Below are 22,442 nucleotides of genomic sequence, written 5' to 3' on the forward strand. Positions count from 1 at the left end.
GGGAAATTTTAACCCCTTCCCTCAATGTAAATGTCCCTGAAAATAATTCAGAACCGCAACAGTTAGAGGAAATGGGTAAAACTTCCCCTATCTAGGGTCCTAATCTGGATCAGGCCCACTCTGCCTCCAAGTGGCTTTGTAATAGCCATTTATGCAATTGCTAATTGTGCAGATGGCATCCCTTCTAGTTTCGATCTGAGAATATCCTGATGTTAAGACTGGCTGGCTTGTGGCAGGTTTTACGAGTTTCGTATGATGCATTAAAAAACCCTTCAAAGGCCATTTGACCATACATGACAGCGAGGTAAGTGCACACACCACAGGCAACAATGCCTCTTTCAGATCACCTTCAAGCCTCTGAAGCAGCTACCTTCTGTCTCCTTTCTAAGTTCTGCATATTCTTCCACGGTTAAATCCAGCTATTTCTGTGAGTATCTGACAAATGCAGGGGACACATGCTGTTTGCCTTGAGCCAAATGGTGCACAGCTCTCCTCTTTCCTCTCTTTTGCACTAATTAACCTATTTCCTTTTTTCTGTATTAATTAAAAACTGGCTCTTTTGGCAAAATATGTATTAACTTTAGATTACTAATTTTTTCCTCTTTTTAATGAAACCTCTCTTTTTTGGCTATTTCCCACGTTTGAGAATAATTTTCAAAATCCCAGCTAGTTAAAGAAATAATAGCTTCCCCCTCCTCCCAGGCCTTTAGAATTCTCTGCAGCTTGCTCAGGCTGAACTTTCCTGTATACTTAGTAAAGTTAAAGGACCCTGGATGGTTAAGTCCAGTCAAAGGTGACTATGGGGTGTGGCACTCATCCCGCTTCAGGCCAAGGGAGCCGGCGTTTGTCCACAGACAGCTTTCCAGGTCATGTGGCCAGCATGACTAAACCACTTCTGGCTCAATGGGACACCATGACGGAAGGCAGAGCGCACAGGAACGCCATTTATCTTCCCTCTGCAGTGGTATCTATTTATCTACTTGCACTTTTGTGTGCTTTTGAACTGCTAGGTTGGCAGAAGCTGGAACACAGCAATGGGTGCTCACCCCATCCTGCAGATTTGAACTGCCGACCTTCTGACCGGCAAGCCCAAGAGGCTCAGTGGTTTAGACCACAGTGCCACCCACACCCCCTTGTATACTTAGTACTGACATACATACTACTACAATCAAATGCATTAACATGAATCAACAGCTGTTCTAGGTTGCATCAACAGAAGTATAGTATCCCAATTAAGGGAAGTAATAGTCCTGCTGTATTCTGCCTTGGTCAGACCACACTTGGAGTACTGTGTCCAGTTCTTGGGACCACAACTTAAGAAGGATATTGACAAGCTGGAATGTGTGCAGAGGAAGGTGACCAAGATGCCAAAGGGTCTGGAAGAAGAACAGTTGAGCGAACTGGGTATGTTTAGCTTCTAAAGAGGAGACTGAGAAGAGATACCATAGCCATCTTCAAATATCTAAAGGGATGTTACATGGAGGATGGCGCTAGCTTGTTTTCTCCAGCTCCAGAGGCTAGGACCTGAAACAATGGATTCAAGTTATAAGAAAGATGATTCTGCCTAAACATCAGGAAGAACTTTCTTACAGTAAGAGCTGTTTGCCAAAGAACAGACTCCCATAAGAGGTAGTGGGCTCTCTTTCCTTGGAGGCTTTTAAGCAGAAGTTGGATAGCCATCTGTCATGCATGATCTACTTGAGATTCCTGCATTGCCAGGAGGTGGATGACATGACCCTTATTCAATGATTCTATGAAATCTTTTAGTCACTATTTTCAAAAGTTTCACTAATACTCTAAAAAAGTATGGAATTTATGTCAATTGATTGCCCAGATCAGATTTGTTCCTTTGCTTATTATAAACTTACAAGCTATATCAAAGAACTACACAAATATAATAATAATAATAATAATAATAATAATAATAATAATTTATTATTTATACCCCGCCCATCTGGCTGGGCCTCCCCAGCCACTCTGGGAGGCTTCCATAAAAACCAAAAATACAGTAAAATATCACACGTTAAAAACTTCCCTGAACAGGGCTGCCTTAAGATGTCTTCTGAATGTCAGGTAGTTCTTTATCTCTTTGACATCTGCTGGAAGGGCGTTCCACAGGGCGGGCGCCACTACCGAGAAGGCCCTCTGCCTGGTTCCCTGTAGCTTTGCTTCTCGCAATGAGGGAACCGCCAGAAGGCCCTCAGCGCTGGACCTCAGCGTCCGGGCAGAATGATGGGGGTGGAGACGCTCCTTCAGATATACTGGACCAAGGCCGTTTAGGGCTTTAAAGGTCAGCACCAACACTTTGAATTGTGCTCGGAAACGTACTGGGAGCCAATGTAGGTCTTTCAAGACCGGTGTTATATGGTCTCGGCGGCCGCCCCCAGTCACCAGTCTAGCTGCTGCATTCTGGATTAGTTGTAGTTTCCGAGTCACCTTCAAAGGTAGCCCCACGTAGAGCGCATTGCAGTAGTCCAAGCGGGAGATAACCAGAGCATGCACCACTCTGGCGAGACAGTCCGCAGGCAGATAGGGTCTCAGCCTACGTACCAGATGGAGCTGGTAAACAGCTGCCCTGGACACAGATTTGACCTGTGCCTCCATGGACAGCTGTGAGTCCAAAATGACTCCCAGGCTGCGCACCTGGTCCTTCAGGGGCACAGTTACCCCATTCAGGACCAGGGAATCCTCCACACCTGCCTGCCTCCTGTCCCCCAAAAACAGTACTTCTGTCTTGTCAGGATTCAACCTCAATCTGTTAGCCGCCATCCATCCTCCAACCGCCTCCAGACACTCACACAGGACCTTCACCGCCCTCACTGGTTCTGATTTAAAAGATACCACGGTATCTACTATCTTTAGGTACCTAAGAGCTTTCACACAATTCTATGCAGTCAAAGGAAATAATAGTCTTTCAGCATCCTGTGAAACCTCATGTGTTCAGCAACAAGCACCATTAGTGTCAAATAAATCCATGTTTATGATTCAAATGCAGACTCCAGGTTCTTTAATTGTTTGGGAAAACAACACAGAGAACCATAGGGATATATGCTAAACAATGTGACAATTTGTTTTAGAGGAGTGTTACTCACTTTTCTCATGTATGAAATAAAACTGACAGCACAGAGATTCAAATGAGAAATCAAAATGTTCTCAACTGTGCCACATTGGCAATTAGAATATGTTGCGGCAAACTGGGAAAAATTGAAAACTTTCTTAAAACAGTAAATTAGTCTCAGAGAGACCATTTCAGTTTCTCCCAGCAAAAAGGACTCATCCAATGATTGGTCTATAAAACATTAAGAACACTACCTTTCCCAGGGAACCAACAGGCTTGAACCAGGAACTCTGTCAGTGAGAGTCAAGTGTTTTACTCCCTGTGCCAATGGGCAGCTCTCAGGTAAGAGGAACTTTTGGACTCATTTTGCTGCTATAAAGTACTATCCAGATAATGGCCAGAAAGATGTACTGCAGCCTATCAGCCCAGGCCACGTGGACCCAGGAGCCAATAGGGGACCAGCTAGTCTTATATAATTGCTGCCTCCTCAGGAAAAAATCAGACAGAGTAGCTGCTTCCCTTCCACTGCAATGCTGCCTTTGGAATATCAGCCACCTGTCTGCCTGTACTATACAGGGTAGACAGAGGTTAGATTGGACTCTGCGAGTAGATTACTGGATTATTTTTGTAGATATGACAGGCTGACTTCTGTAGTAACTCAGATATAGGCCTGTACTTGAATATACAGCTCATCCAACTAGCACCTGGCATCATTCTTGAGCCATTATTTTGGACCTAGCTCCACCCCTCAAACTGCTAATATGCCCATAATAGCCATAAAATCTGAAGCTTAAGCCAGATAAGGCAGATTTAGCTTTAAGTCCCCTAGCATCACAAATTTGTGGATCTCTAACTTCATTCCATCACCTCCAACAGGTCTGTCAGTCAAGTCCCCTTGGCCATTAGGTGGATGCTACACCTAACGGTCAGGGGTATCTTTACCCTTTTACACCTAATGAGTGCAGGATACTGAGTAGTAGCCTCAGCTGTCCCTGGAATACAGCAGCAGGAGCACATAGTCAAGCACTGTTTGCTCAGGATATTTGCGCAAGGAAAAACATTCACAAAGGACAGAAAGGATAAGTGGTCACAATTTCTTTGCGTATATTACATTATAGGATTTGGCAGCTGGTTTCAATGCTGGCTGCAGGTCTCAACCAAGCCTGTGGTTTCCTATCTACAAGAGGGGAGTTTGTCGTAGAAGGAACTGCTGAACTGGTCAGAGCAGTTTGTTTGCCAGGCTAATATGCCATAGGTGGACCTGTAAGCACACTCTATTTACATGAATGAAGAGCAGGCCATGTTGCCAGAGAGATAAATGGGTGGGCCTTCCCCTTTCTCACCTGGTCAAGTGTTAAATCAACCTAGAGGCAGAAGAACAATAGCCAGGGCTAGTCCCTAGATGAGGTTGTCTGGGGCTGGAAGGTGGAAACAGAGAGGCTTGATTTTATCTCTGTGCTAAAATGATAGCTATGGCTTTGCAAACCCACCTGGAAGCCTTCTGGGGAGGCAAGATCTGTTGGGGTGTTATTGCAGTGAGTCCTTCCATCTAATGCTCAAGGGCTGCCACCTGTCCTGTACAATACAGGATTGTCCCATATTTCAATGTAAAATGCTGCATCCTGTATTGATACAGTTTTGTCCTGTATTTTGGGTCTTCTCTCTCTCTCTCTCTCTCTCTCTCTCTCTCTCTCTCTCTCTCTGCCAAGTTAGGGATCCTCTCCAAATGCATGTGTTTGAAAGGGTGCAGGAAAGGTCGTGTATTTAAGCTCTGGGTAGCCAAGCACAGACAGATTTACCAATTCATGTGTATGTGTGCGCACGACAAATTCCAGAGGGGCCATCCTGTTAGGCTGCAATAGACTCTAACAGATTGCTTTGAAGTCACTTTAGTACCAGATTGAAAACAAAAACAAAAACCCAACTGCCTTGGCCTTTATCTTGCCAGAATGAAGGTGGCAATACTAGTTCAAGCTGTATATCTGTGTAAATGAAGCCATATATCCTACAGACACCACAGTTGCCACTGACCTTCATTCCAAGGAAACCAAACCTGGGTCAAACCTCTGAAGTCTCTCATTGCTTGGAGATGAGGGTATGTGCAACAATACAAACTGAAAATCATACCTCACTCTTGGTGATTAAAGGCATAAAATTCCCTTCAGTCATTATTTGTATTGTACACTTTGCAGCATGCTCAACATGGAATAAATGGAGCATTTTTCTGGGGGGAATGCAGAAGTCTGCTATGGTGTGTGTTCATACATACATACATACATATTTAAAATCACTCTAATTCCAAACTATACTGTGATTAACTTTAAGACACCAGAACAGGCACCACCAGCATAATAAAATCAGTAGCAGCTGCTGCTACGTAGCAACACAGCAGGTTCTTTAAATAGACCTCAGCTGCTTGGCATGCACGTTACCCACTCTCCTTCTGCAGTTTAATAATATAGTAAGAATTGAGCTTGGCTTTTAGAAGCAACTTATTCCCTGTTTCTTTGCTTGTAAAAGAAGCACCTCTGCCCCTCTTGTAAAGCACAAGTCTGGTTTACAGATACTGATATAAGCAAGCCGTTTTCTTATTTTTTGTCCATGGGGGGGTCATTCACCTGGGGGGAAAGAAACTCAGCAGAGCAAAACGCAAGAAGAAGGGCAGTTCAGTGTGCCAAGGAATAATGAGAGCTTACCGATGCAAACTATACTATAACACTATCTGAGCAACTGGGCTTCAAAAGGCGACAAACACTCTAATTAAGCATGGTCAGCATAGCACGAGCCCAGTAAAATGAGAAATGTGGATGAACCACAGTTCATTATTTTTTAATGAATCTACTTGGTAGTCTCTAGACCTTTAACTTCACGTTCTTCCAGAGAGAGTTTTCCTACAAGAAGGCTGATCAACATGAATCGTGATAGACTCTCAGTCAAAATTCCTACCGCAAGGCAGGAGTCAAAATGCACACATTCAAAAATATCACTTCAGATACACATTTGGACTACAACTGGAGGATCACATTTGTAAATCTTTTGGGTCCAAAAACTACTTGCCTGTAGACACCTAAGGACAAGAGCTCCTGACCAGATGCTTCAGTGACATGCCGCTTTTCTATGATTTTTTTTAACCTGTTAAGCAGTAAATAATGTAATCATGTAATAGCCAGCAAATATCCAATTATATGTCGAGTGGATATATATATAAGATGAAGCATTAGAGGAGAGCTATTATGTTATTGGCTCGGTATGCCAAACATTTAGAAAACTGCAAACACTTTGCACCTCCCCGGTTTTGCTTACTGCTACACTGCCAGAAGCTAAGCTATGGTTTCACTTAGTGATACATACAAACCTGGGCCCTGTGGTGTGTCTACCCCAAACCCTGGTTAAAACTCATGGTTTGTTTAGGGAAAGACAAACCATGAGACCAGGTTTGCATGTAACATTAAGCCAAACCATGGCTTAACTCCCAGTAGCAAAGCAGCAGCAGGAGAGGAGTGAAGCAGCCCTGGTTTTCTAAATGTGCACCAACATGTTTGCTCATTCATACTAAGCCATAGTTTGGCTTAGTATTACCTGCCAACCAGGACATAGTTTCATTTTGTTAACTTTCATTATTTTGTGCAGAAAAATTATACCCCTTGGATTCATGTATCTTTCAAGTTTTGGTTCTTTTAGAGAGAACTGTGGGTGCAGGAATGGGGGAAGGAAGGGAAGCCCAATTTCTGAATACATAAAAGTACCCAAATCAGTTATAATCTTAGGCTATGTTGCCTCACAGAAGGAATGCCTCATCATATTGTCACCATGGATTACTTTTTGCCATGATGTGGTGATTGTACTGTACTTTTCCTAATCATTCCAGATGTCCCCATTGAGACGATAGTAAGCTCTTTATGTGGAATGAAGTATTATGTAACTGTAATACAGCTCACTGAAACTCATTAAAGGGAAGACAACTGCTGTCAAAAGTCCCAGCGGCAGGCAGACACAGGAAAGAAAGGGTAGCTTTCTACAGTAAGGACATCACCATCGCAGTATTCCTCCAAGAATTCAGTACCACTTACAGGATCCGTTTACAATTGCCTGACTAAATTGGTATCAAAGGGGTTACACGCAGAATTAGCCCTGGAAAATGCATGGCTCATCTAGGATTCTAGAATGACAGACGTTTGCTTAAAAGACCTACAATCAACTGCCTGAATTCGCCTGCAGGAAACTGCATATACTCCAGGATTGCATACACTCCCTGCAACCATTGCTTTGAAGCATAAAAAGAATCTGATGCCTGGGATGGAGTACAGACTCCTGAGACTCTCTGCTTTCATTTAAAAACCGAATGTCTCCAGTTCTTATGGAGGCCAAGAAAATCATGGAAGTCACAACAGGACAAAGTAGAAATTCCGAGGGGATTCTGCTCACAGCAAAACTCCTTGTTCTTCCTTCATAATCTCATATTCCTTGAAGCTGGCCTCAGTAAATTCCCAGTTTCCATGGCTCTCTTTCTTATAATCCTTCTGTCTTTGTCAAGATGATTCTAATACACAAGTACATATAACTAGCTATTAATTTCATACTTGTCACCTGCCAAGCTGTTTCACTAGTAATTTGTTCAAGTCGACAGCTTTTGTGTCTGCCATAGTCAGACTGTTAACCTGTATAAAATCCCTGCTTGTCACAGGTGGTTTGGGGAGGGGGAAAAAGAAAACACCTTTTAAAAGCTATAGATAGCTTTTAAATATATTTTCTTTTCACAGACTACAGTTTTTCATCTTTTCCTAACATTACCAACACTTGGGCAACCTAATTCCAATATATGTAGAATAGGAACAATTAATGTACCATATACAGCCATATACAATATTTAAAAGCTTCTTCCCCACATGGAGTTACAGTTCCCAGAGTGGTTTAATAATCCATCCATCTGGGAAATACAGCTCTATGAACTTTTAGCACCCATAAGAAACTACAGTTCTTGGGATTATTTGAGGGAACACATGACTTTTGAAAGAAGTATAAGAGCTTAAAAGCTGAATTTGTAGCTCAGGTTTGAGTTTGAGGGTAGGGTTGGCTTTCTGTCTTGTGGCTTATAGCTAAACCAATAAAATTATTACCTACCTATTAATACTACTAATACTGAATGCAAAAGTGAAATGGTGTTTATCAAACCACAGCTTGCTAGAGTAGTTTATTACGCAAAATAAAACAAAAACAAACAACTACCTGACGAGGTCGATGACTCTCTCCCTTGGAGCAGTGTTGACAGGCTCATCATTAATCATTATGATCTGATCTCCTGGTATAAGTTTTCCTTCAGAGGGACCCCCTATAAACATATGACATTCAAGCACAGATTATACATCATTTCAAATGTACCAATAAAACGTCTCTGTTAGGCAGATAGTAGATATTCATTATATATTACTATGATGGAGATGTGAAGTACCTTCTACATCCAGATCATCCTTGTTGAAGGCTAGTTTTAATCATTCAAAAATATTAATTCACTTTGCTTTTAAATTGCCCCTCATGGGAAAAAAAATCCCCGGGTGGCTTACAAAATATTATATAAAACAGAACCCAATCTCAACAACAGACACAATACAGTTCTGTTGATTCTACCATAAAACTGTAACACCACCAACAAGCAAGTGAGAAAATGGTTTTTTAAAAAACATCATTTCAATAGATTCAGCAGCAGTACATCATAACAATAAGATCATAATCAAAATGATAAATTTCCACCAAAAGCTTGGGTTAACAGAGATGTATTTAACTAGATGCTGCAAATCTAGAAGTACAAGGGTCAGCCACATCACTGCAAGGAGGGAATTCCACATTTGGGGATCCACTAAGGAGAAGGTCCTATTCCACTTCACCACACAGTGAGCTGCACTCACCAGTGGGACACCCAAAAGGACCATCTCTACAGATCTCTGGGCTGGCGCTCAGCTGATATGGGAGGTGGCACTCCTTTAAGCATTTTGCGCTGGAGATATCAAATATCAGTGGGAAAGCAATGATATCCGCCCCCTCCACGTGAGATGTACAGATATACAATCAAAACTTGCTGACGGATCAAAGAATTGTACCAATAGTAGTTTTAGTATCAATTTCAGCTTCTTATTTCAGACTTCTGAAATTCCCTAGTGGCACATGAAGCAGGGATAAAGCAGGGATGGGCAGAAGCTAGACCAGGGTCTACTGGTAGATCACTGGATGATTTGCAGTAGATTATCAAACATTTCTGACTTCCAAGTAACAGCAACATTATTATTATTATTACTTTTCAAATTAGCCTGCTAAAATGAAGAAACAAGGCAAAAATAGGAATGGATTATGAGCTTTGTTCAGGTCCTGAAAGCAAGAATTCCTGAGCTCTTTCTTAATACCAAGTGTATGTCCATTTTGCATTTGTACTTGATTCTAGCAGGTTGATCTAGGGGTTCTAAGGGTGGGAGGAAGGACCAAAGTAGATCCTGGAAGCTGGACATCTGCCTGCTCAAGGCTCTGCCTAACCACAGATAACCATCTACCCATGCACACTTCCCAGAAGTGTGGTCCTTGTGCTTTAAGAAGCATCAAGGATATCCCAGATCCTGGGATACTGAGTAAGTAAAGCAGGTCAGGTCTGTGAGATGCTGCTCTCCATTATTAAGTGACAGCCACAGTGGAGGAATGATTGATAGTAATGTGCCACCTGCTAATTAATTTAAGATGAGGGAAAGAGCCAACCTAGTCACCAATATAAGCTTTAATGTTGATTATGGCTGTACATTAGAAGGATTCACAGCAGAAAGCAGAAATGTTGAAATCATAATGCAGTCAGTTACACACAATAATCAGATCCATTCTTCTGCTAGGTCATAAGTTTTAGAATAACTCAAACATAGAAGGAACCATACCTGGTGTGACAGAGCGCACCACCACAGGCTTTTCACTGCCAGCCACAAAACCAAATCCCAGCACTGGATCTCGCCTCATTTCCACTTTCCGAGGGGCTGGAGGTGTGATTTGGCAGCTGTCTAATCGTGGGTCATCAAAAGGGGCAGACTGCGTTATGTGACTAAGGGGAAAAGAAACATAAAATATATATGTTTGTTATCTATTAAAGGTTACTTACCTAGGTGACAGAGTGACATGGTGATAAAAACTGAGGACAAAGTCATATTGCTTTAAAATTCATCATCTTATGTTGGAGAAATGAGGAATAAAACTTCAAATCTACATAAAACATCCTAAGTACATATCAGCAGAACACTCATAATTGGGTTCACCTTGTGCCTTCTTGGCATTTACACAATACATGCAAGTCCAGTCGAAGTGTTCCAGAGAGTAATAACAGTAGTAAAGTTACACTTCAGTACATCAGCATGGACACTTTCTTACCTAGTAAATAACACACAGGGGGACTAGCAGATACGGCACTGGTAAATTTAATTCAAATTTTGTCTCCTAAACCAAGGTTTGGAGGCTGCAGTGGAGTGGATGGCAGTGGGATGGATGAAGGTGAATAGTGAAGGGGAAAACTGAATTCAGACAAGTTGGAGAAGAAGGATGCTGAGATCCTGAGTAGGGTTAATTTAGCTGTGATACAGTGAACTTAGAAAGCTGCCTTATACTGATTCAGACTATAGGTGATGGTAACTCCATCTGATCAGAAGGTTCTTGGAAGTGATTTGGCAATGATTCTAGAAAATAGGCTATTATAAAATGTAGGTATTATAAAGAGCATTCATAATAGACTCCAGCTATGTGTGAGAAGATGTTCAGGAGCAGTCGCATCAATGGCATTCCACCCATCAGCCAGGAAACTCCCCAGAGCTATCTGGACACCATCTGGATCAGTCAACTTCCAGGTGTGGAATATTCCTATATGTCAACAGAATGTTACCTGCCCATAACAAGGAGACAGTTGTAAAATCTCCCACTTTCAGGTCACCCTCTCTTCTTGCCTGGCTAACAAAACCAAATCCAAAGTGTGTCAGCATGAATACTGACATTCCCCAGGACTAAACGTGGGGTTGATCAGCACCATGCCCAAGGCAGCAATCTGTCCAGCTCACCCAACACAAATTACAAACATTCAGCCAGACAGGAAACCTGGAAAGAGCGATAGATGGACTTCTCATAGACTACCACAACCCCCTCCAAAACCCTATATCCTACCCTGATTTAAATTTTCTATTGTTAAATTTGTATAGTATTTAGATCTCTTTTCAAAGTCAACTTAGACCTTCCTGTTAAAGTATTAAAACCAGGAGGAATAAAATAGGAACACTGGAATAATGTGTTTGTTATGTATTTATCTCTCTACCTACAAACTAACATCACACAACAAACCATTAGTATTTGGCAGTCAAATAAGTACTGTGAAGTTAACATCTTCTGATCATTTAAGGAAAATGCCTACAGGGTGTAAAGCAAAGCAAAGCGAATTATCATGAGGACTCTTGTATGAATACTTTGTCTGCTCAATCAGCTAAAAAAATATTCCTTTCTAAAAGTCAACTTCCCCTTTCCACAATTCTGCATTTATAATCTTCCTTTTCTGCCCTTTCTCTAGGAAGCTCAAGGTGGTGTAGATATGGAGTCGTCAGACAGTCTTACATCAAGGCAACAAATAGGCCCAGACTAGATTACATTCAAAATGGCTGCTTCGTTGTCAGGTGCCTCTCATGCCCTGGTTCCTGCATTTTCATCCTTACAGTGTTTTACTCAATATATATACTCAATATATAGGCTATATGACAACCACATCAGGTGAATGGGAAACTTCGCATCAAAGCAAGGGGAGGGGAATTCTGATTCCCCCCCCCTTTTCTGACAAAGTGTCAATTCTATTTGTTCATAAGCTTCTTCAGCGATTAAATCCTCTGAAGTTAGGTCATTTTATAGCGCTCTATAAGTAGAAGCCATCTGGATGAGCATATGGTAGAAATGTAATTAGAAAGGGGTGGGGGGGAAGTCCATTTTCTTTTTTAAAATAAAGTCACATACAGCTTTTACATAAAATTGATCTTGGTCAAATCAATCATATACAAACATGCCAAAGGCTGCCTTGCCTTCCTCATACAAAATGTAGAACATCTAGACCTAAACACAAGAAAGCAGAAATACATCTACAAACCTGAACAGAGAAATGGTGCGTAATGACTTATAACTGGGGACTTTGGTATTTGTTTTTTTCTATATTGCAATTTCCCAGATACTTCTGAACCCCACATAAATGTAACTCATCTCTCTCTGGTGTATACTAGCGAAGTTGTTGTAGGGTGCCCAAGGCTGATGGAAGAACTCTTCAGTGAGTGAAGAGGTCCTTACGAAAGTAGGAATCTCTCCCCCCCCCCGTGAGTGGGAACGCCTTCCGTTACATCTCACACAATTTTTTTTGTATGGAAGCCACCCTGGCAAATTTAATTTGAAGGTTGGGATAAAAAATCCATTTAAACTTGAAGTTTCTATTCACAGAATGAAAATGTTGGACGCAGCCAATTATGTCACCGAGTCAGCACACTTAGTAATCACTCTGAAAGGGCATCAAGGGAATCACTCTTAAGTTGTACAGGTGTACATGGGCATGTCCAGATCATATCACATCATGCATTGCATATGTAGTACATACCTTCATGTGGAGTATTACTAAATTTGAAATTGTGTGAACACAAGCCTTTGATGATTTTTCTCTGTTCACATTACTGCTGATATGTGCTTATGCCATCTTCCTACGTTATTAGTCAACAAACTTATGCTTTAGAAAAGAAATTGGCCTGAGAAGAAAGAGACTGAGGGCTATTTTTTCACCTCATAAAAATGCATCGGTGAACCCGGTTGCAGAGTCTTAATGAAATGCAGTTTACAAGATAAAGCAGAGTAAAGTGGGCTGGAGAAGTGAAAACACATGGTAAATTAATTGAGGTTGAAGGGCTCTGTACTAAAGTGGAATGAACAATTCTTGTTAGTTGTGTCTGTGACAGGTTTCATTCTAAGGGGAATGACAGCAACACATCTGCTTAAATTGAACCTCAGTCTACAAACAGAACTCCAATATGCCTTCAGGTGATGTTCTAGAGCTTTTCTCCATCATGAAGAATAAGGCACTGATGTGTCTAATCTATCATGAAAAAACACCGGTAAGCCCAGCAAAGCTGATATACATGCATACAGACATGTGTGTTTGTGTGGTCTAGACATTAGAAGACTAGAGTACACAGTACTCAAATGCTTCTGAACAAAAGTTCCCAAACCAGTAGCATGTAATCAGAATGCTCTTAACATTTTTGCAGCAATCGCAGGCAAATTTACTCACTGGTCGCTTTAGCGACAAGAGAAGAGACGATTATCACACTTGACATTGCATGTAGACAAAGTTCAGGTTTTTAAAAATGCAAACTGCCTCAGCTGTGGGAGGGGCTGGTATTAATGAGAATAATGGGGAATTCTCCCTCCCCAAAGCTTCCGAAGAGAGGTTCTTCTTAGGCCTGCTCTGAAACGTCTAGTGCAGTTTGGCTCATAGATTGCTGTCAACAGAAAATCTAAACAGTTGTAATAAAGTAACTCTTATTTATTCCTCTCCTTAATGTCCATTCGCATATAAATTAAGTGCAGAGATAAACTCCAATAATAAATACATCTTGTATATTTAACAAGACACAGAGATCACTGCGCTTAAAGACCTTTGCAAACATTAGCTCAGCAAATCTATAGGACAGGCCAGTATCCCCATATGAGGAGTTGCTTTAATGGATTTTGAAATGTATGCATTGCCTTCTTATTAATTTATGTTTCAACTATTGAGATACTGGAGGCTGATTGTTTATGATTTTATTCATTGCAATATTTTTGTCAGTTTGATGTAAACTACCTTGAGCATGTATGGGAATGGGATATGCAAATAAAACTGGTGTTTGCATTATCAGATGGGATGCGGGTGGCGCTGTGGGTTAAACCACAGAGCCTAGGACTTGCCGATCAGAAGGTCGGCGGTTCAAATCCCCACGACAGGGTGAGCTCCCATTGCTCGGTCCCTGCTCCTGCCAACCTAGCAGTTCAAAAGCATGTCAAAGTGCAAGTAGATAAATAGGTACCGCTCTGGCGGGAAGGTAAACAGCGTTTCCGTGCGCTGCTCTGGTTCGCCAGAAGCGGCTTAGTCATGCTGGCCACATGACCCAGAAGCTGATCCCTCAGCCAATAAAGCGAGATGAGCGCCGCAACCCCAGAGTCGGCCACAACTGGACCTAATGGTCAGGGTCCCTTTACCTTTACCTTTTGCATTATCAGACGAGCGGGGATAATGGCTTGCCTAAGTGAGTTCACTGGTAAGCTTAGACCAGGGGTGGGCAAACTAGGGCCCGTGGGCTGGATGCAACCCAATCGCCTTCTCAATCTGGCCCGTGGACGGTCCGGGAATCAGCATGTTTTTACATGAGTAGAATGTGTCCTTTTACTTAAAATGCATCTCTGTGTTATTTGTGGGGCATAGGAATTCTTTCCTTCCCCCCCCCAAAAAATATAATCCAGCCCTCCACAAGGTCTGAGGGACAGTGGACCGGCCCACGGCTGAAAAAGGTTGCTGACCCCTGGCTTAGACCCTTCTCTGCGTGTGTTTGTGTACATATGCATGTAACTGCTATGCAACTGAGGTTTCCAGCTTAGAATGTGAAAGGGAAAAGTCCAATGACATGCAAATAGGTGACCACACTCATTCATGCAAAGAGGCTTGTTGGACTATAACCGTGTAAATGGCTTGGATATGCTGTACTGTGAAATGTCAGGAAATTACTATAGCCAATACTGCTGTTTAGGCTCCAGATGTTACTTGTGTATAACTTACTTCCCCTCCAGTCAGTTTTTCTTCTTTCCACTCCTTCCCTAACAGTTACTTCAAAATAATTGAACTGGAAGTAATGTGACATTTGGATCTTGACATTTACATTTGGGGTAATCAAGGAAGCATTGCAACTCCTTAATGAAACAAACAAAATAAGAAATGAGAGTAAGATAATTCAAGTTATTTCAGGGTTTGGGTTGAGTTCTTTTTTTAAAAAAAACAACCACTAACTTCTAGAGCAAAATATGCTACCCAACTGTTTTCCATTAAAATTGCGAAGCCTTCTCTTCCAACCTTCCTCAAAGTCAAAAGCAAATGGTTTTATTATATTGCATTTGGCAGAGAGCCACATTTCGGAGCTGGGAAAATCCTAAATAGACTGCATCAATTTTTGTTACGGGCTGTGACAATGATATTTTGAGAATTATATTCCACTGGAGTCATCTGTACTGGGTAAACTTTTGAGCACTCAGGACTGGGAAGTCTAAAGTTTCAAATGTCTTAAAATGTCATAAGTCCTGTGAATATGTAATGGCAAGAAACATCAGATCCTGACAGTGGCGTAGCGTGGGTTGTCAGCACCCGGGGCAAGGCAAGTAATTTGCGCCCCCCAACCCATGGATTTGCCCTAACCCCAGATGTTGCGCCCGGTGCGGCCGGCCCCCCTGCACCCCCCACGCTATGCCACTGGATCCTGAGGTGGAATGAGAAGAGCCCAAAGAATTGGAACTCGGTGACCCTGGGGAAGGTCCTAGCAGGATGAAGGAGGTGAGTTTGAAGAGGGGTTCAGTAGTTCAGGGAGTGGAAAGCTGGATGCAGGAGAGGGACCAAGAAGGTTAGCAGAGGAATGTCCTTTTCCTGTGACACTGGAGACCTCCTGCCAATGAGAAATCTCCTCCTTTGGAGGAGGCAACTGAGAATAAATCTGATGAGCTGGTGCCACCTTTGCCTCTGTATCCAAGGCTGTGGCGGAGCTTCATGCTCCGGCACCGGGGGGCGGAGAGCAGGCAGGGGCAGGGCGTGCATCCTGGGGGTGTGACGCACAGCCTGCGGCGGTGTGGTGCCCAGCACAGGCGGGGGGGGAGCCGCAATAGTACCCCACCGGGATCGCGCTGCCGGGGGCGGTGCACTCCCCCCCCACTCCTCTTCCTCCGCCGGTGATCCAAGGACACAGAAACACCAGTGCTGGCATGAACAAACTTTGCAAACCCAGGCCACTTGAGGTATGCCCATTTGGTTGCCCAGTCCTGGGACAATGGCCACTTGTCATGCTAAATGCTGTGCCCACCCTGTCTTTTAAAAGAAAAGTACTGGGGTGTGTCACTTGTTTGATCAGTGTCTTAGTTTGCTCTTGGCCATGCATCTCTACCTCTTCGGCACTTGTTGCCCTGTGGAAACTGAGCTTTGCCTATGCGCTGTTTTGATTAATGCATTAGGGCTTTTGGAAGCCGAGTCCAATTCTTCATCCAGCACTGAGGGCCAGGACACAAAAGAATAAAATGAAATAATATAATTCTGATGGAATATGCACAAGAATTATGTATATTAACTTGTAGATTTTTGAATTGCATTTGGTGAAGTCCAAATGAAAATGAACAGCATAATTGGCAGAACAACACGTTTAATTAATAGTGACATATTTAAGTTGCTCAAGTTAAATAACATATTAATATCAGGAAATCTAATAATTTATTAATCCCCAATTAAATTAGCATGCCTCCTTATTAACCCTAATTTAACAGAAACTTTCTAATGTAATTGATCATGGTCACCACCAAATGCATGTCATTTACTGAATTCAATCATAACTTTGTGATAAAATATTTCTCAGAATTAGGGCCTCAAATCCAGAGTTCTTTAGCATTGGTTCATTGTACTTCAGCAAAAAGTAGGAGATAGGAAAGACCTATCCCATGAGCAGAAATCTATTCATGGTAGTTAGGATCAAAGCCAGAAAGTTTTGCTGTCATTTCCTCCTTCTGTGATGGCCAAATTACCTGTGATGCTAAACATGTCAGCTTAAAAAAAACAAAAAACCCAGCAACTGGGAATTGATTTTCAATTGGCATTGCAGCATGGGGGGGGGGGGTTAAACCCTTCTTTCCCCAGCTACAATGCAGATGAAAATTCTTATTCTTTGCTGCCTCCAATGAAATTATTATATAGTTGCAATATAATTGTGTTATCAATAAATAATCTGTGACCTTGAGAATACCCATATGTAACTCATTGCTTCATTTGTAATCACAGGTATAAGACTTTATACCTGTGACTTTATGCTAAGTCAAAGGATCTCTTAGCAACTAGGACCTTAAAACTTGCCTTACTGAGAAAATCCTGCAAACTTATCACTTAAGCAACTGTGCTTATCACCATGAATAATGAGCCCACAGTTCCATCGCATGCAGCCCTTAAATTGTTATTCACAAAAGTAGGATTTTCTTCCTTTCCTGCATATTGACAAAAGGTTTATAGTACCCATTCAAAGATAAAGCATAACCAAAATACACTGAAGTTGAGGTGCTGTGTTTTGTAGTTTCTACTTAAACTCTTCTGCATAGAAAAAAGGGAAAAGGCTACCATACGAGACCTAAACTCAAGTTACTAAGTAGAATAATTGTTGCCTCAGCACAAATCTATACAAAGATGGGCCTCAGTAACCAAGGTAACAAGCCAAACAAGTTAAGGTAAACTTAGTATATAAATAAGGCAAACCTTTTGAATTTAGAAAAACAAACAGTAGTTAATAAAATACGCAAAACACACTTTCATCAAGGCAGGCAGAAGATATGATTACATTGGTTTAAGAAGCTATTTCCCCCCACCCCCCACACAGTCTAGCTTATAAGCCAAACAAATTGAATAAAAAGTGAACCTGGAAGATAAAACCAGTATATTTAAACACACTTTTGCCAGCTCAGAGATTTCACTCTGTCACAGAATCCATAAATTTAGTTGGACAGTAATATCATTTTATGAAGCCGCATTTCATTTCATTTTCTTTTGTGAAAACCTTGACAAAATATTTGACAAAGAGAAGAACAGATTTTGCTTTCTCATTTCCATAGAAACTACGGCCCCCAGGAATTAGCAGAATCCTTTTTGTCATCAGACCACAAACTTGTCAGAAACGGAGAAAAAAGCATATCCCAAGCTGGCCTGAGAAGTGGAGTGGGCAAACTGGGCAGTAGTAGGCTAAATGTTTTTACCCTTGCTTTGGAGCACAGTTTGCTTTAAAAGAAGCATTTTGAGTGCATGATATAAGTAGGGCTTGCCAGTTGACCAGAAAAAACAACTGTATAAGATGTAGCACACCATCACTTCCAGAAAATGCTGCCTCCTAAATCTGTAAGGTCAAATGACTGAGTAGATGTGTGTTCAAGTGCAGACTCAACAAAATCAGAAGCAGCTTATGCAGTACAGACAGAGGGAAATGAGCCGTTTGGGGGGCTTCTTGGCAATCTGATCATTGTTGTTGTTTTATTATTATTACACTTATTAATTTGTAAACCACCATAAGTTACACATAAAAAAGTTAAAAACGTTAAAAACCACAAATGCATTTAAAACAAGATGAAAGCCCTAACACATGGAAACACGTGGTAAATACTGGTTTAGCCAGCTGGGGAAGCTTGTCAGGATAGTGGGTACCTGTCGTATCTCGACAGGAATGTTATTCCACAGAACTGGGGCACCCACACTAAAAGCCCTGCTACAAGTTACTGTGGAGTTGGTTTCTGAGATCTTTGGAAGGAGGATTCTTCTGTGGTCTGCAGCAATCTACTGGGTGTATAAGGGATTAGGCCAGGCTTCCTCAACCTTGGCCCTCCAGCTGTTTTTGAGACTACAATTCCCATAATCCCTGAACACTGGTCCTGCTAGCTAGGGATCATGGGAGTTGTAGGCCAAAAAACATCTGAAGGGCCTAGGTTGAAGAAGCCTAGATTAGGCAGTCTGCTTATTGAACATTCATTCTGCTTCCTTTTGCAGGGAGGTTAAATAACCATCTGCTTGTTTCCCGTAACCTGAATCTCATCCAAACTGGGGCTGATGGGTGTTCCGCCAGAATTTCTTGACATATCTTTAAACTTGAAAGTGTAAATAAAGGGGGGGATCCATTGAATGCCCCCTTTAGAAGTATGCCATCTTCTTATAGCAAAAAAAGGTCTGATCTTTTGAGGGAAGTGGTGTTGTTGCACAAGACCTCCCAGTCAATGATTGTGCAACCAGAATTTGTCAGTATGTGATTTTCACCTCAAAATAGCAACCGCCTGGAAGTGCCTTAAGTCCCTAGTCACATGCATTCTTTATAACGGGCTGAAGTGTCATCCTCACTTGCTTTTGGTGCTCTCAGGTTGCATCAGCTACTTTTGCCTACTGAGTTCTCTCTTTCCTAAATCCTTCCGGCCATTTCAACAATACCAATGTAATCTTCAGGTGAAATGAAAACAGTCCTAGCCATGCTGAAAGCACTTAATTTACTTTCCAAATCATGATGCAAATGCTTTCTTCCCCTTCCTGGGGGTTGGACGAGAAGGGCAAGGAGAGAAGCAGAAGGAAGAACAATTAATCCTTTCTGTCAGTATAAGAGTGTGCAGCAATGTTTTGATCAGACTCTCAGAGTCACAAAGTGAAGGAGTATTTGTGATTCATAGCAGGCAAATTCTCTGCAGCAAAATTAGCTATTCATCTCCATTCTTAAAGGAGCAAAACGGGTTGCAGCCAAACTGTGGGCCTCTACAGGCTGTTAAATCATTCTGAATGCTGGACTGCACTGAGAACAGGCACCCAGTAGTGATTAGTTGTCAGTAATCGGTACTGCTGAGTTTTTAAAAATAGAGAGAGAGAGGATCCCGTTATAAAATCCTGCATGAAAAAACCATCCTAAGCAGATGCAAGGATTTGTGTTTATTTTTAATGACTGCATTTTGAAGAGTTATTTGTTCATAAAATAAATCATGAGGCACAGAACAATCTTTGAAGCCAAGAAGCTAAGACAGCCATACTCACTAAGAATTCTTAAGGCAATTCTATTCAGGTTATCCGAGCACCACACCCAATATAACTAAGGTGCAGTTGGCATTGCTAGTATTGCCCCTTCCTTTTTTATTTCTTGGCCAATGGTATGTGATTGATTAGTCTGAGGAAGTACAATACACAACCTTCAGAAGAGAAGACCTATCACTTCTTTAGTTGATATCAGTCAAACATAGATTGCATGAAGTGTGGCTGTTGTGGCAGAAACATGTTCTATCCTCCACTAGGCTGCACCAGTTTAAATGCAGGTTGGGAGATTGCATTTTAAATGCCCCTGTCCTGTTCCCTGGACTCCAGCTACAACATATTTTGCTTCTCAAAAGAAATACAGAACTTTCAAAACCCGATATTTGAGAAATGAAGTTTGCACTTCAGTATCAAACAAATCCAAGCCACTATGGTTCTCACATATGCTGCTGTACTTTTAAAACTCCTTTTATTTTTGGGCCTCCTATATGGCTTTCTGTTACACTTATATCAGCAGCAAGTGTAATCTGTCCCAGAGCATAACTAGTGAAGGAGAAAGAGGGGGCATCTGCCCTAGCAGGCTCTTGGAATTCAAAACAGCGTGCAATATATTCACAGTGGTTAAAATAGTGTTTAATTATGTAGGTCAGGGTCCATGTGTCAGCAATTATTTTATCTGGGCAGGCAGAAGATGGCAGCATACAAACCTGGATATGTTAATTGACTTGTTACTGCTGCTCCTATTTGTGCAATTGTGTAAACTTCCAAAACGCCAATAAAATATTGCTGATGCACTGAATTTCTTGTCCAAACATTTATAGCCCATTTTACTGCTTTTACTTTAATAAGATTGCAGGTGTACTTCCTTTTTAACTTGAAAGAAAATTGCTGGGTTTTTTCCCCTTGACCATTTCTTCCCATAAATAAATGAGAAACCACATTTCTGCAGCTGCCTTTTGATGGTGGCAAAATGGCTTTTTGGCAGAGCTGTCATCCATCATATTGTAACACACTGCATTTAGCAACTACTATTTATAGTGTGTCTGATGCCAAAGCAATTTTTCAGAGCATGCACTGACTTGAGAAATGTTATTGTACAAATCCATTGGTCCAAACGTGCATTGGAAATTACCTGTAGCTCAGATTTATTTTATGTAAAATAATGGCTTCCCTTCATTGGGGTCACTTAATATAGTTATGTTTTCTAGGGGCAAATCACTAAGATTCTAGGATAACAAAACAGAACACAACTAAGACTGACAGAAATATATATAGTCCACCGTGACCAATTCAAGTGCTATTTGCTTTTTGCAGAATCACAGCCTGGTAGCTTACAGAAAGAAAGAAAGAAAGAAAGAAAGAAAGAAAGGAAGGAAGGAAGGAAGGAAGGAAGGAAGGAAGGAAGGATCACATTAGCGATTTTGAAAAAAGGAAAGCATGCTTCCAGTCCTGACAAAATCTTGGTACTTGAAAAGTAGAATAAAAATCCCAAAGCAGATTAGTCAAACTACAATGTGCATGTCCAGAGTGGACACAATAAGCAAAGCAGGCTCTTATAGGGGCTCTCCTTATCTTCCTCTTCCCCCAAAATGTTACCTCCAGGTTTCCTGGCAAACTGGTCACTGCAAGACTTTTCCATGCATCGCACATTATGGCATCCAAGAGAATGCTTCTCCCCCAGACTCCCAGCTGCTTTCACCAAATTGGGATCTTTCCCATCTTGGATCATGGCAAGTTTAGAGCTCCAGTTGCCCCTTCCTCCTCCTACGGCTGCTGCAACAATCCCTTATGTCTGCCAGCCTTTCTTACATTTTTATCGTTAACACGCAGATAGACACACTTGCACCCCAGTTATTTATTCATGGTTTGCATGTTTATATCTGCACACACACACCACACCCCTCTGCATTAGGCCAAGGAACATCAAAGCAGGAGAAATGGTGATATCAGCAGGAAAGGAGACAGCTGGCATACCAGAACACCCAGGAGAGAAACAGGGTTTCTGCCAGTTTTCCAAAACCCCATACCTCATCATCACAGCCCCCTAGATTCTGTTGCTCCTCTCTCTCTATACTGCAAGTGTAACTTCCAAAGGCTTCAAAATGTCATGTGCCAGCATTTTGTTGTTGTTGTTGTTTAGTCGTGTCCGACTCTTCGTGACCCCGTGGACCAGAGCATGCCAGGCACTCCTGTCTTCCACTGCCTCCCACAGTTTGGTCAAACTCATGCTGGTAGCTTTGAGAACACTGTCCAACCATCTCGTCCTCTGTCGTCCGCTTCTCCTTGTGCCCTCCATCTTTCCCAACATCAGGGTCTTTTCCAGGCAGTCTTCTCTTCTCATGAGATGGCCAAAGTATTGGAGCCTCCAGCTTCAGGATCTGTCCTTCCAGTGAACACTCAGGGCTGATTTCCTTCAGAATGGATAAGTTTGATCTTCTTGCAGTCCATGGGACTCTCAAGAGTCTCCTCCAGCACCATAATTCAAAAGCATCAATTCTTCAGTGACCAACCTTCTTTATGGCCCAGCCCTCACTTCCATACATCACT

The 22,442-nt window shown here is 41.9% G+C and overlaps 1 protein-coding gene across 3 annotated transcripts in view; it reads right to left on the reverse strand.

Moving 5' to 3' along the window:
* The window catches only part of FRMPD4 (FERM and PDZ domain containing 4), a 207,429-nt gene that overhangs the window by 47,005 nt on the left and 137,982 nt on the right, over window positions 1–22,442 (reverse strand). For all 3 annotated transcript variants that reach the window (XM_053387232.1, XM_053387233.1, XM_053387234.1), the window contains exons 3-4: window positions 9,967–10,127; window positions 8,285–8,387 (exon numbers count right to left, since the gene is read on the reverse strand). In XM_053387232.1, the coding sequence (XP_053243207.1) occupies window positions 8,285–8,387; window positions 9,967–10,127 (264 nt within the window). The remainder of the gene's footprint in view (window positions 1–8,284; window positions 8,388–9,966; window positions 10,128–22,442) is intronic.

The sequence above is a fragment of the Podarcis raffonei genome, chromosome 4 (genome assembly GCF_027172205.1).
Source record: "Podarcis raffonei isolate rPodRaf1 chromosome 4, rPodRaf1.pri, whole genome shotgun sequence".
Classification (NCBI taxonomy): Eukaryota; Metazoa; Chordata; class Lepidosauria; order Squamata; family Lacertidae; genus Podarcis; species Podarcis raffonei.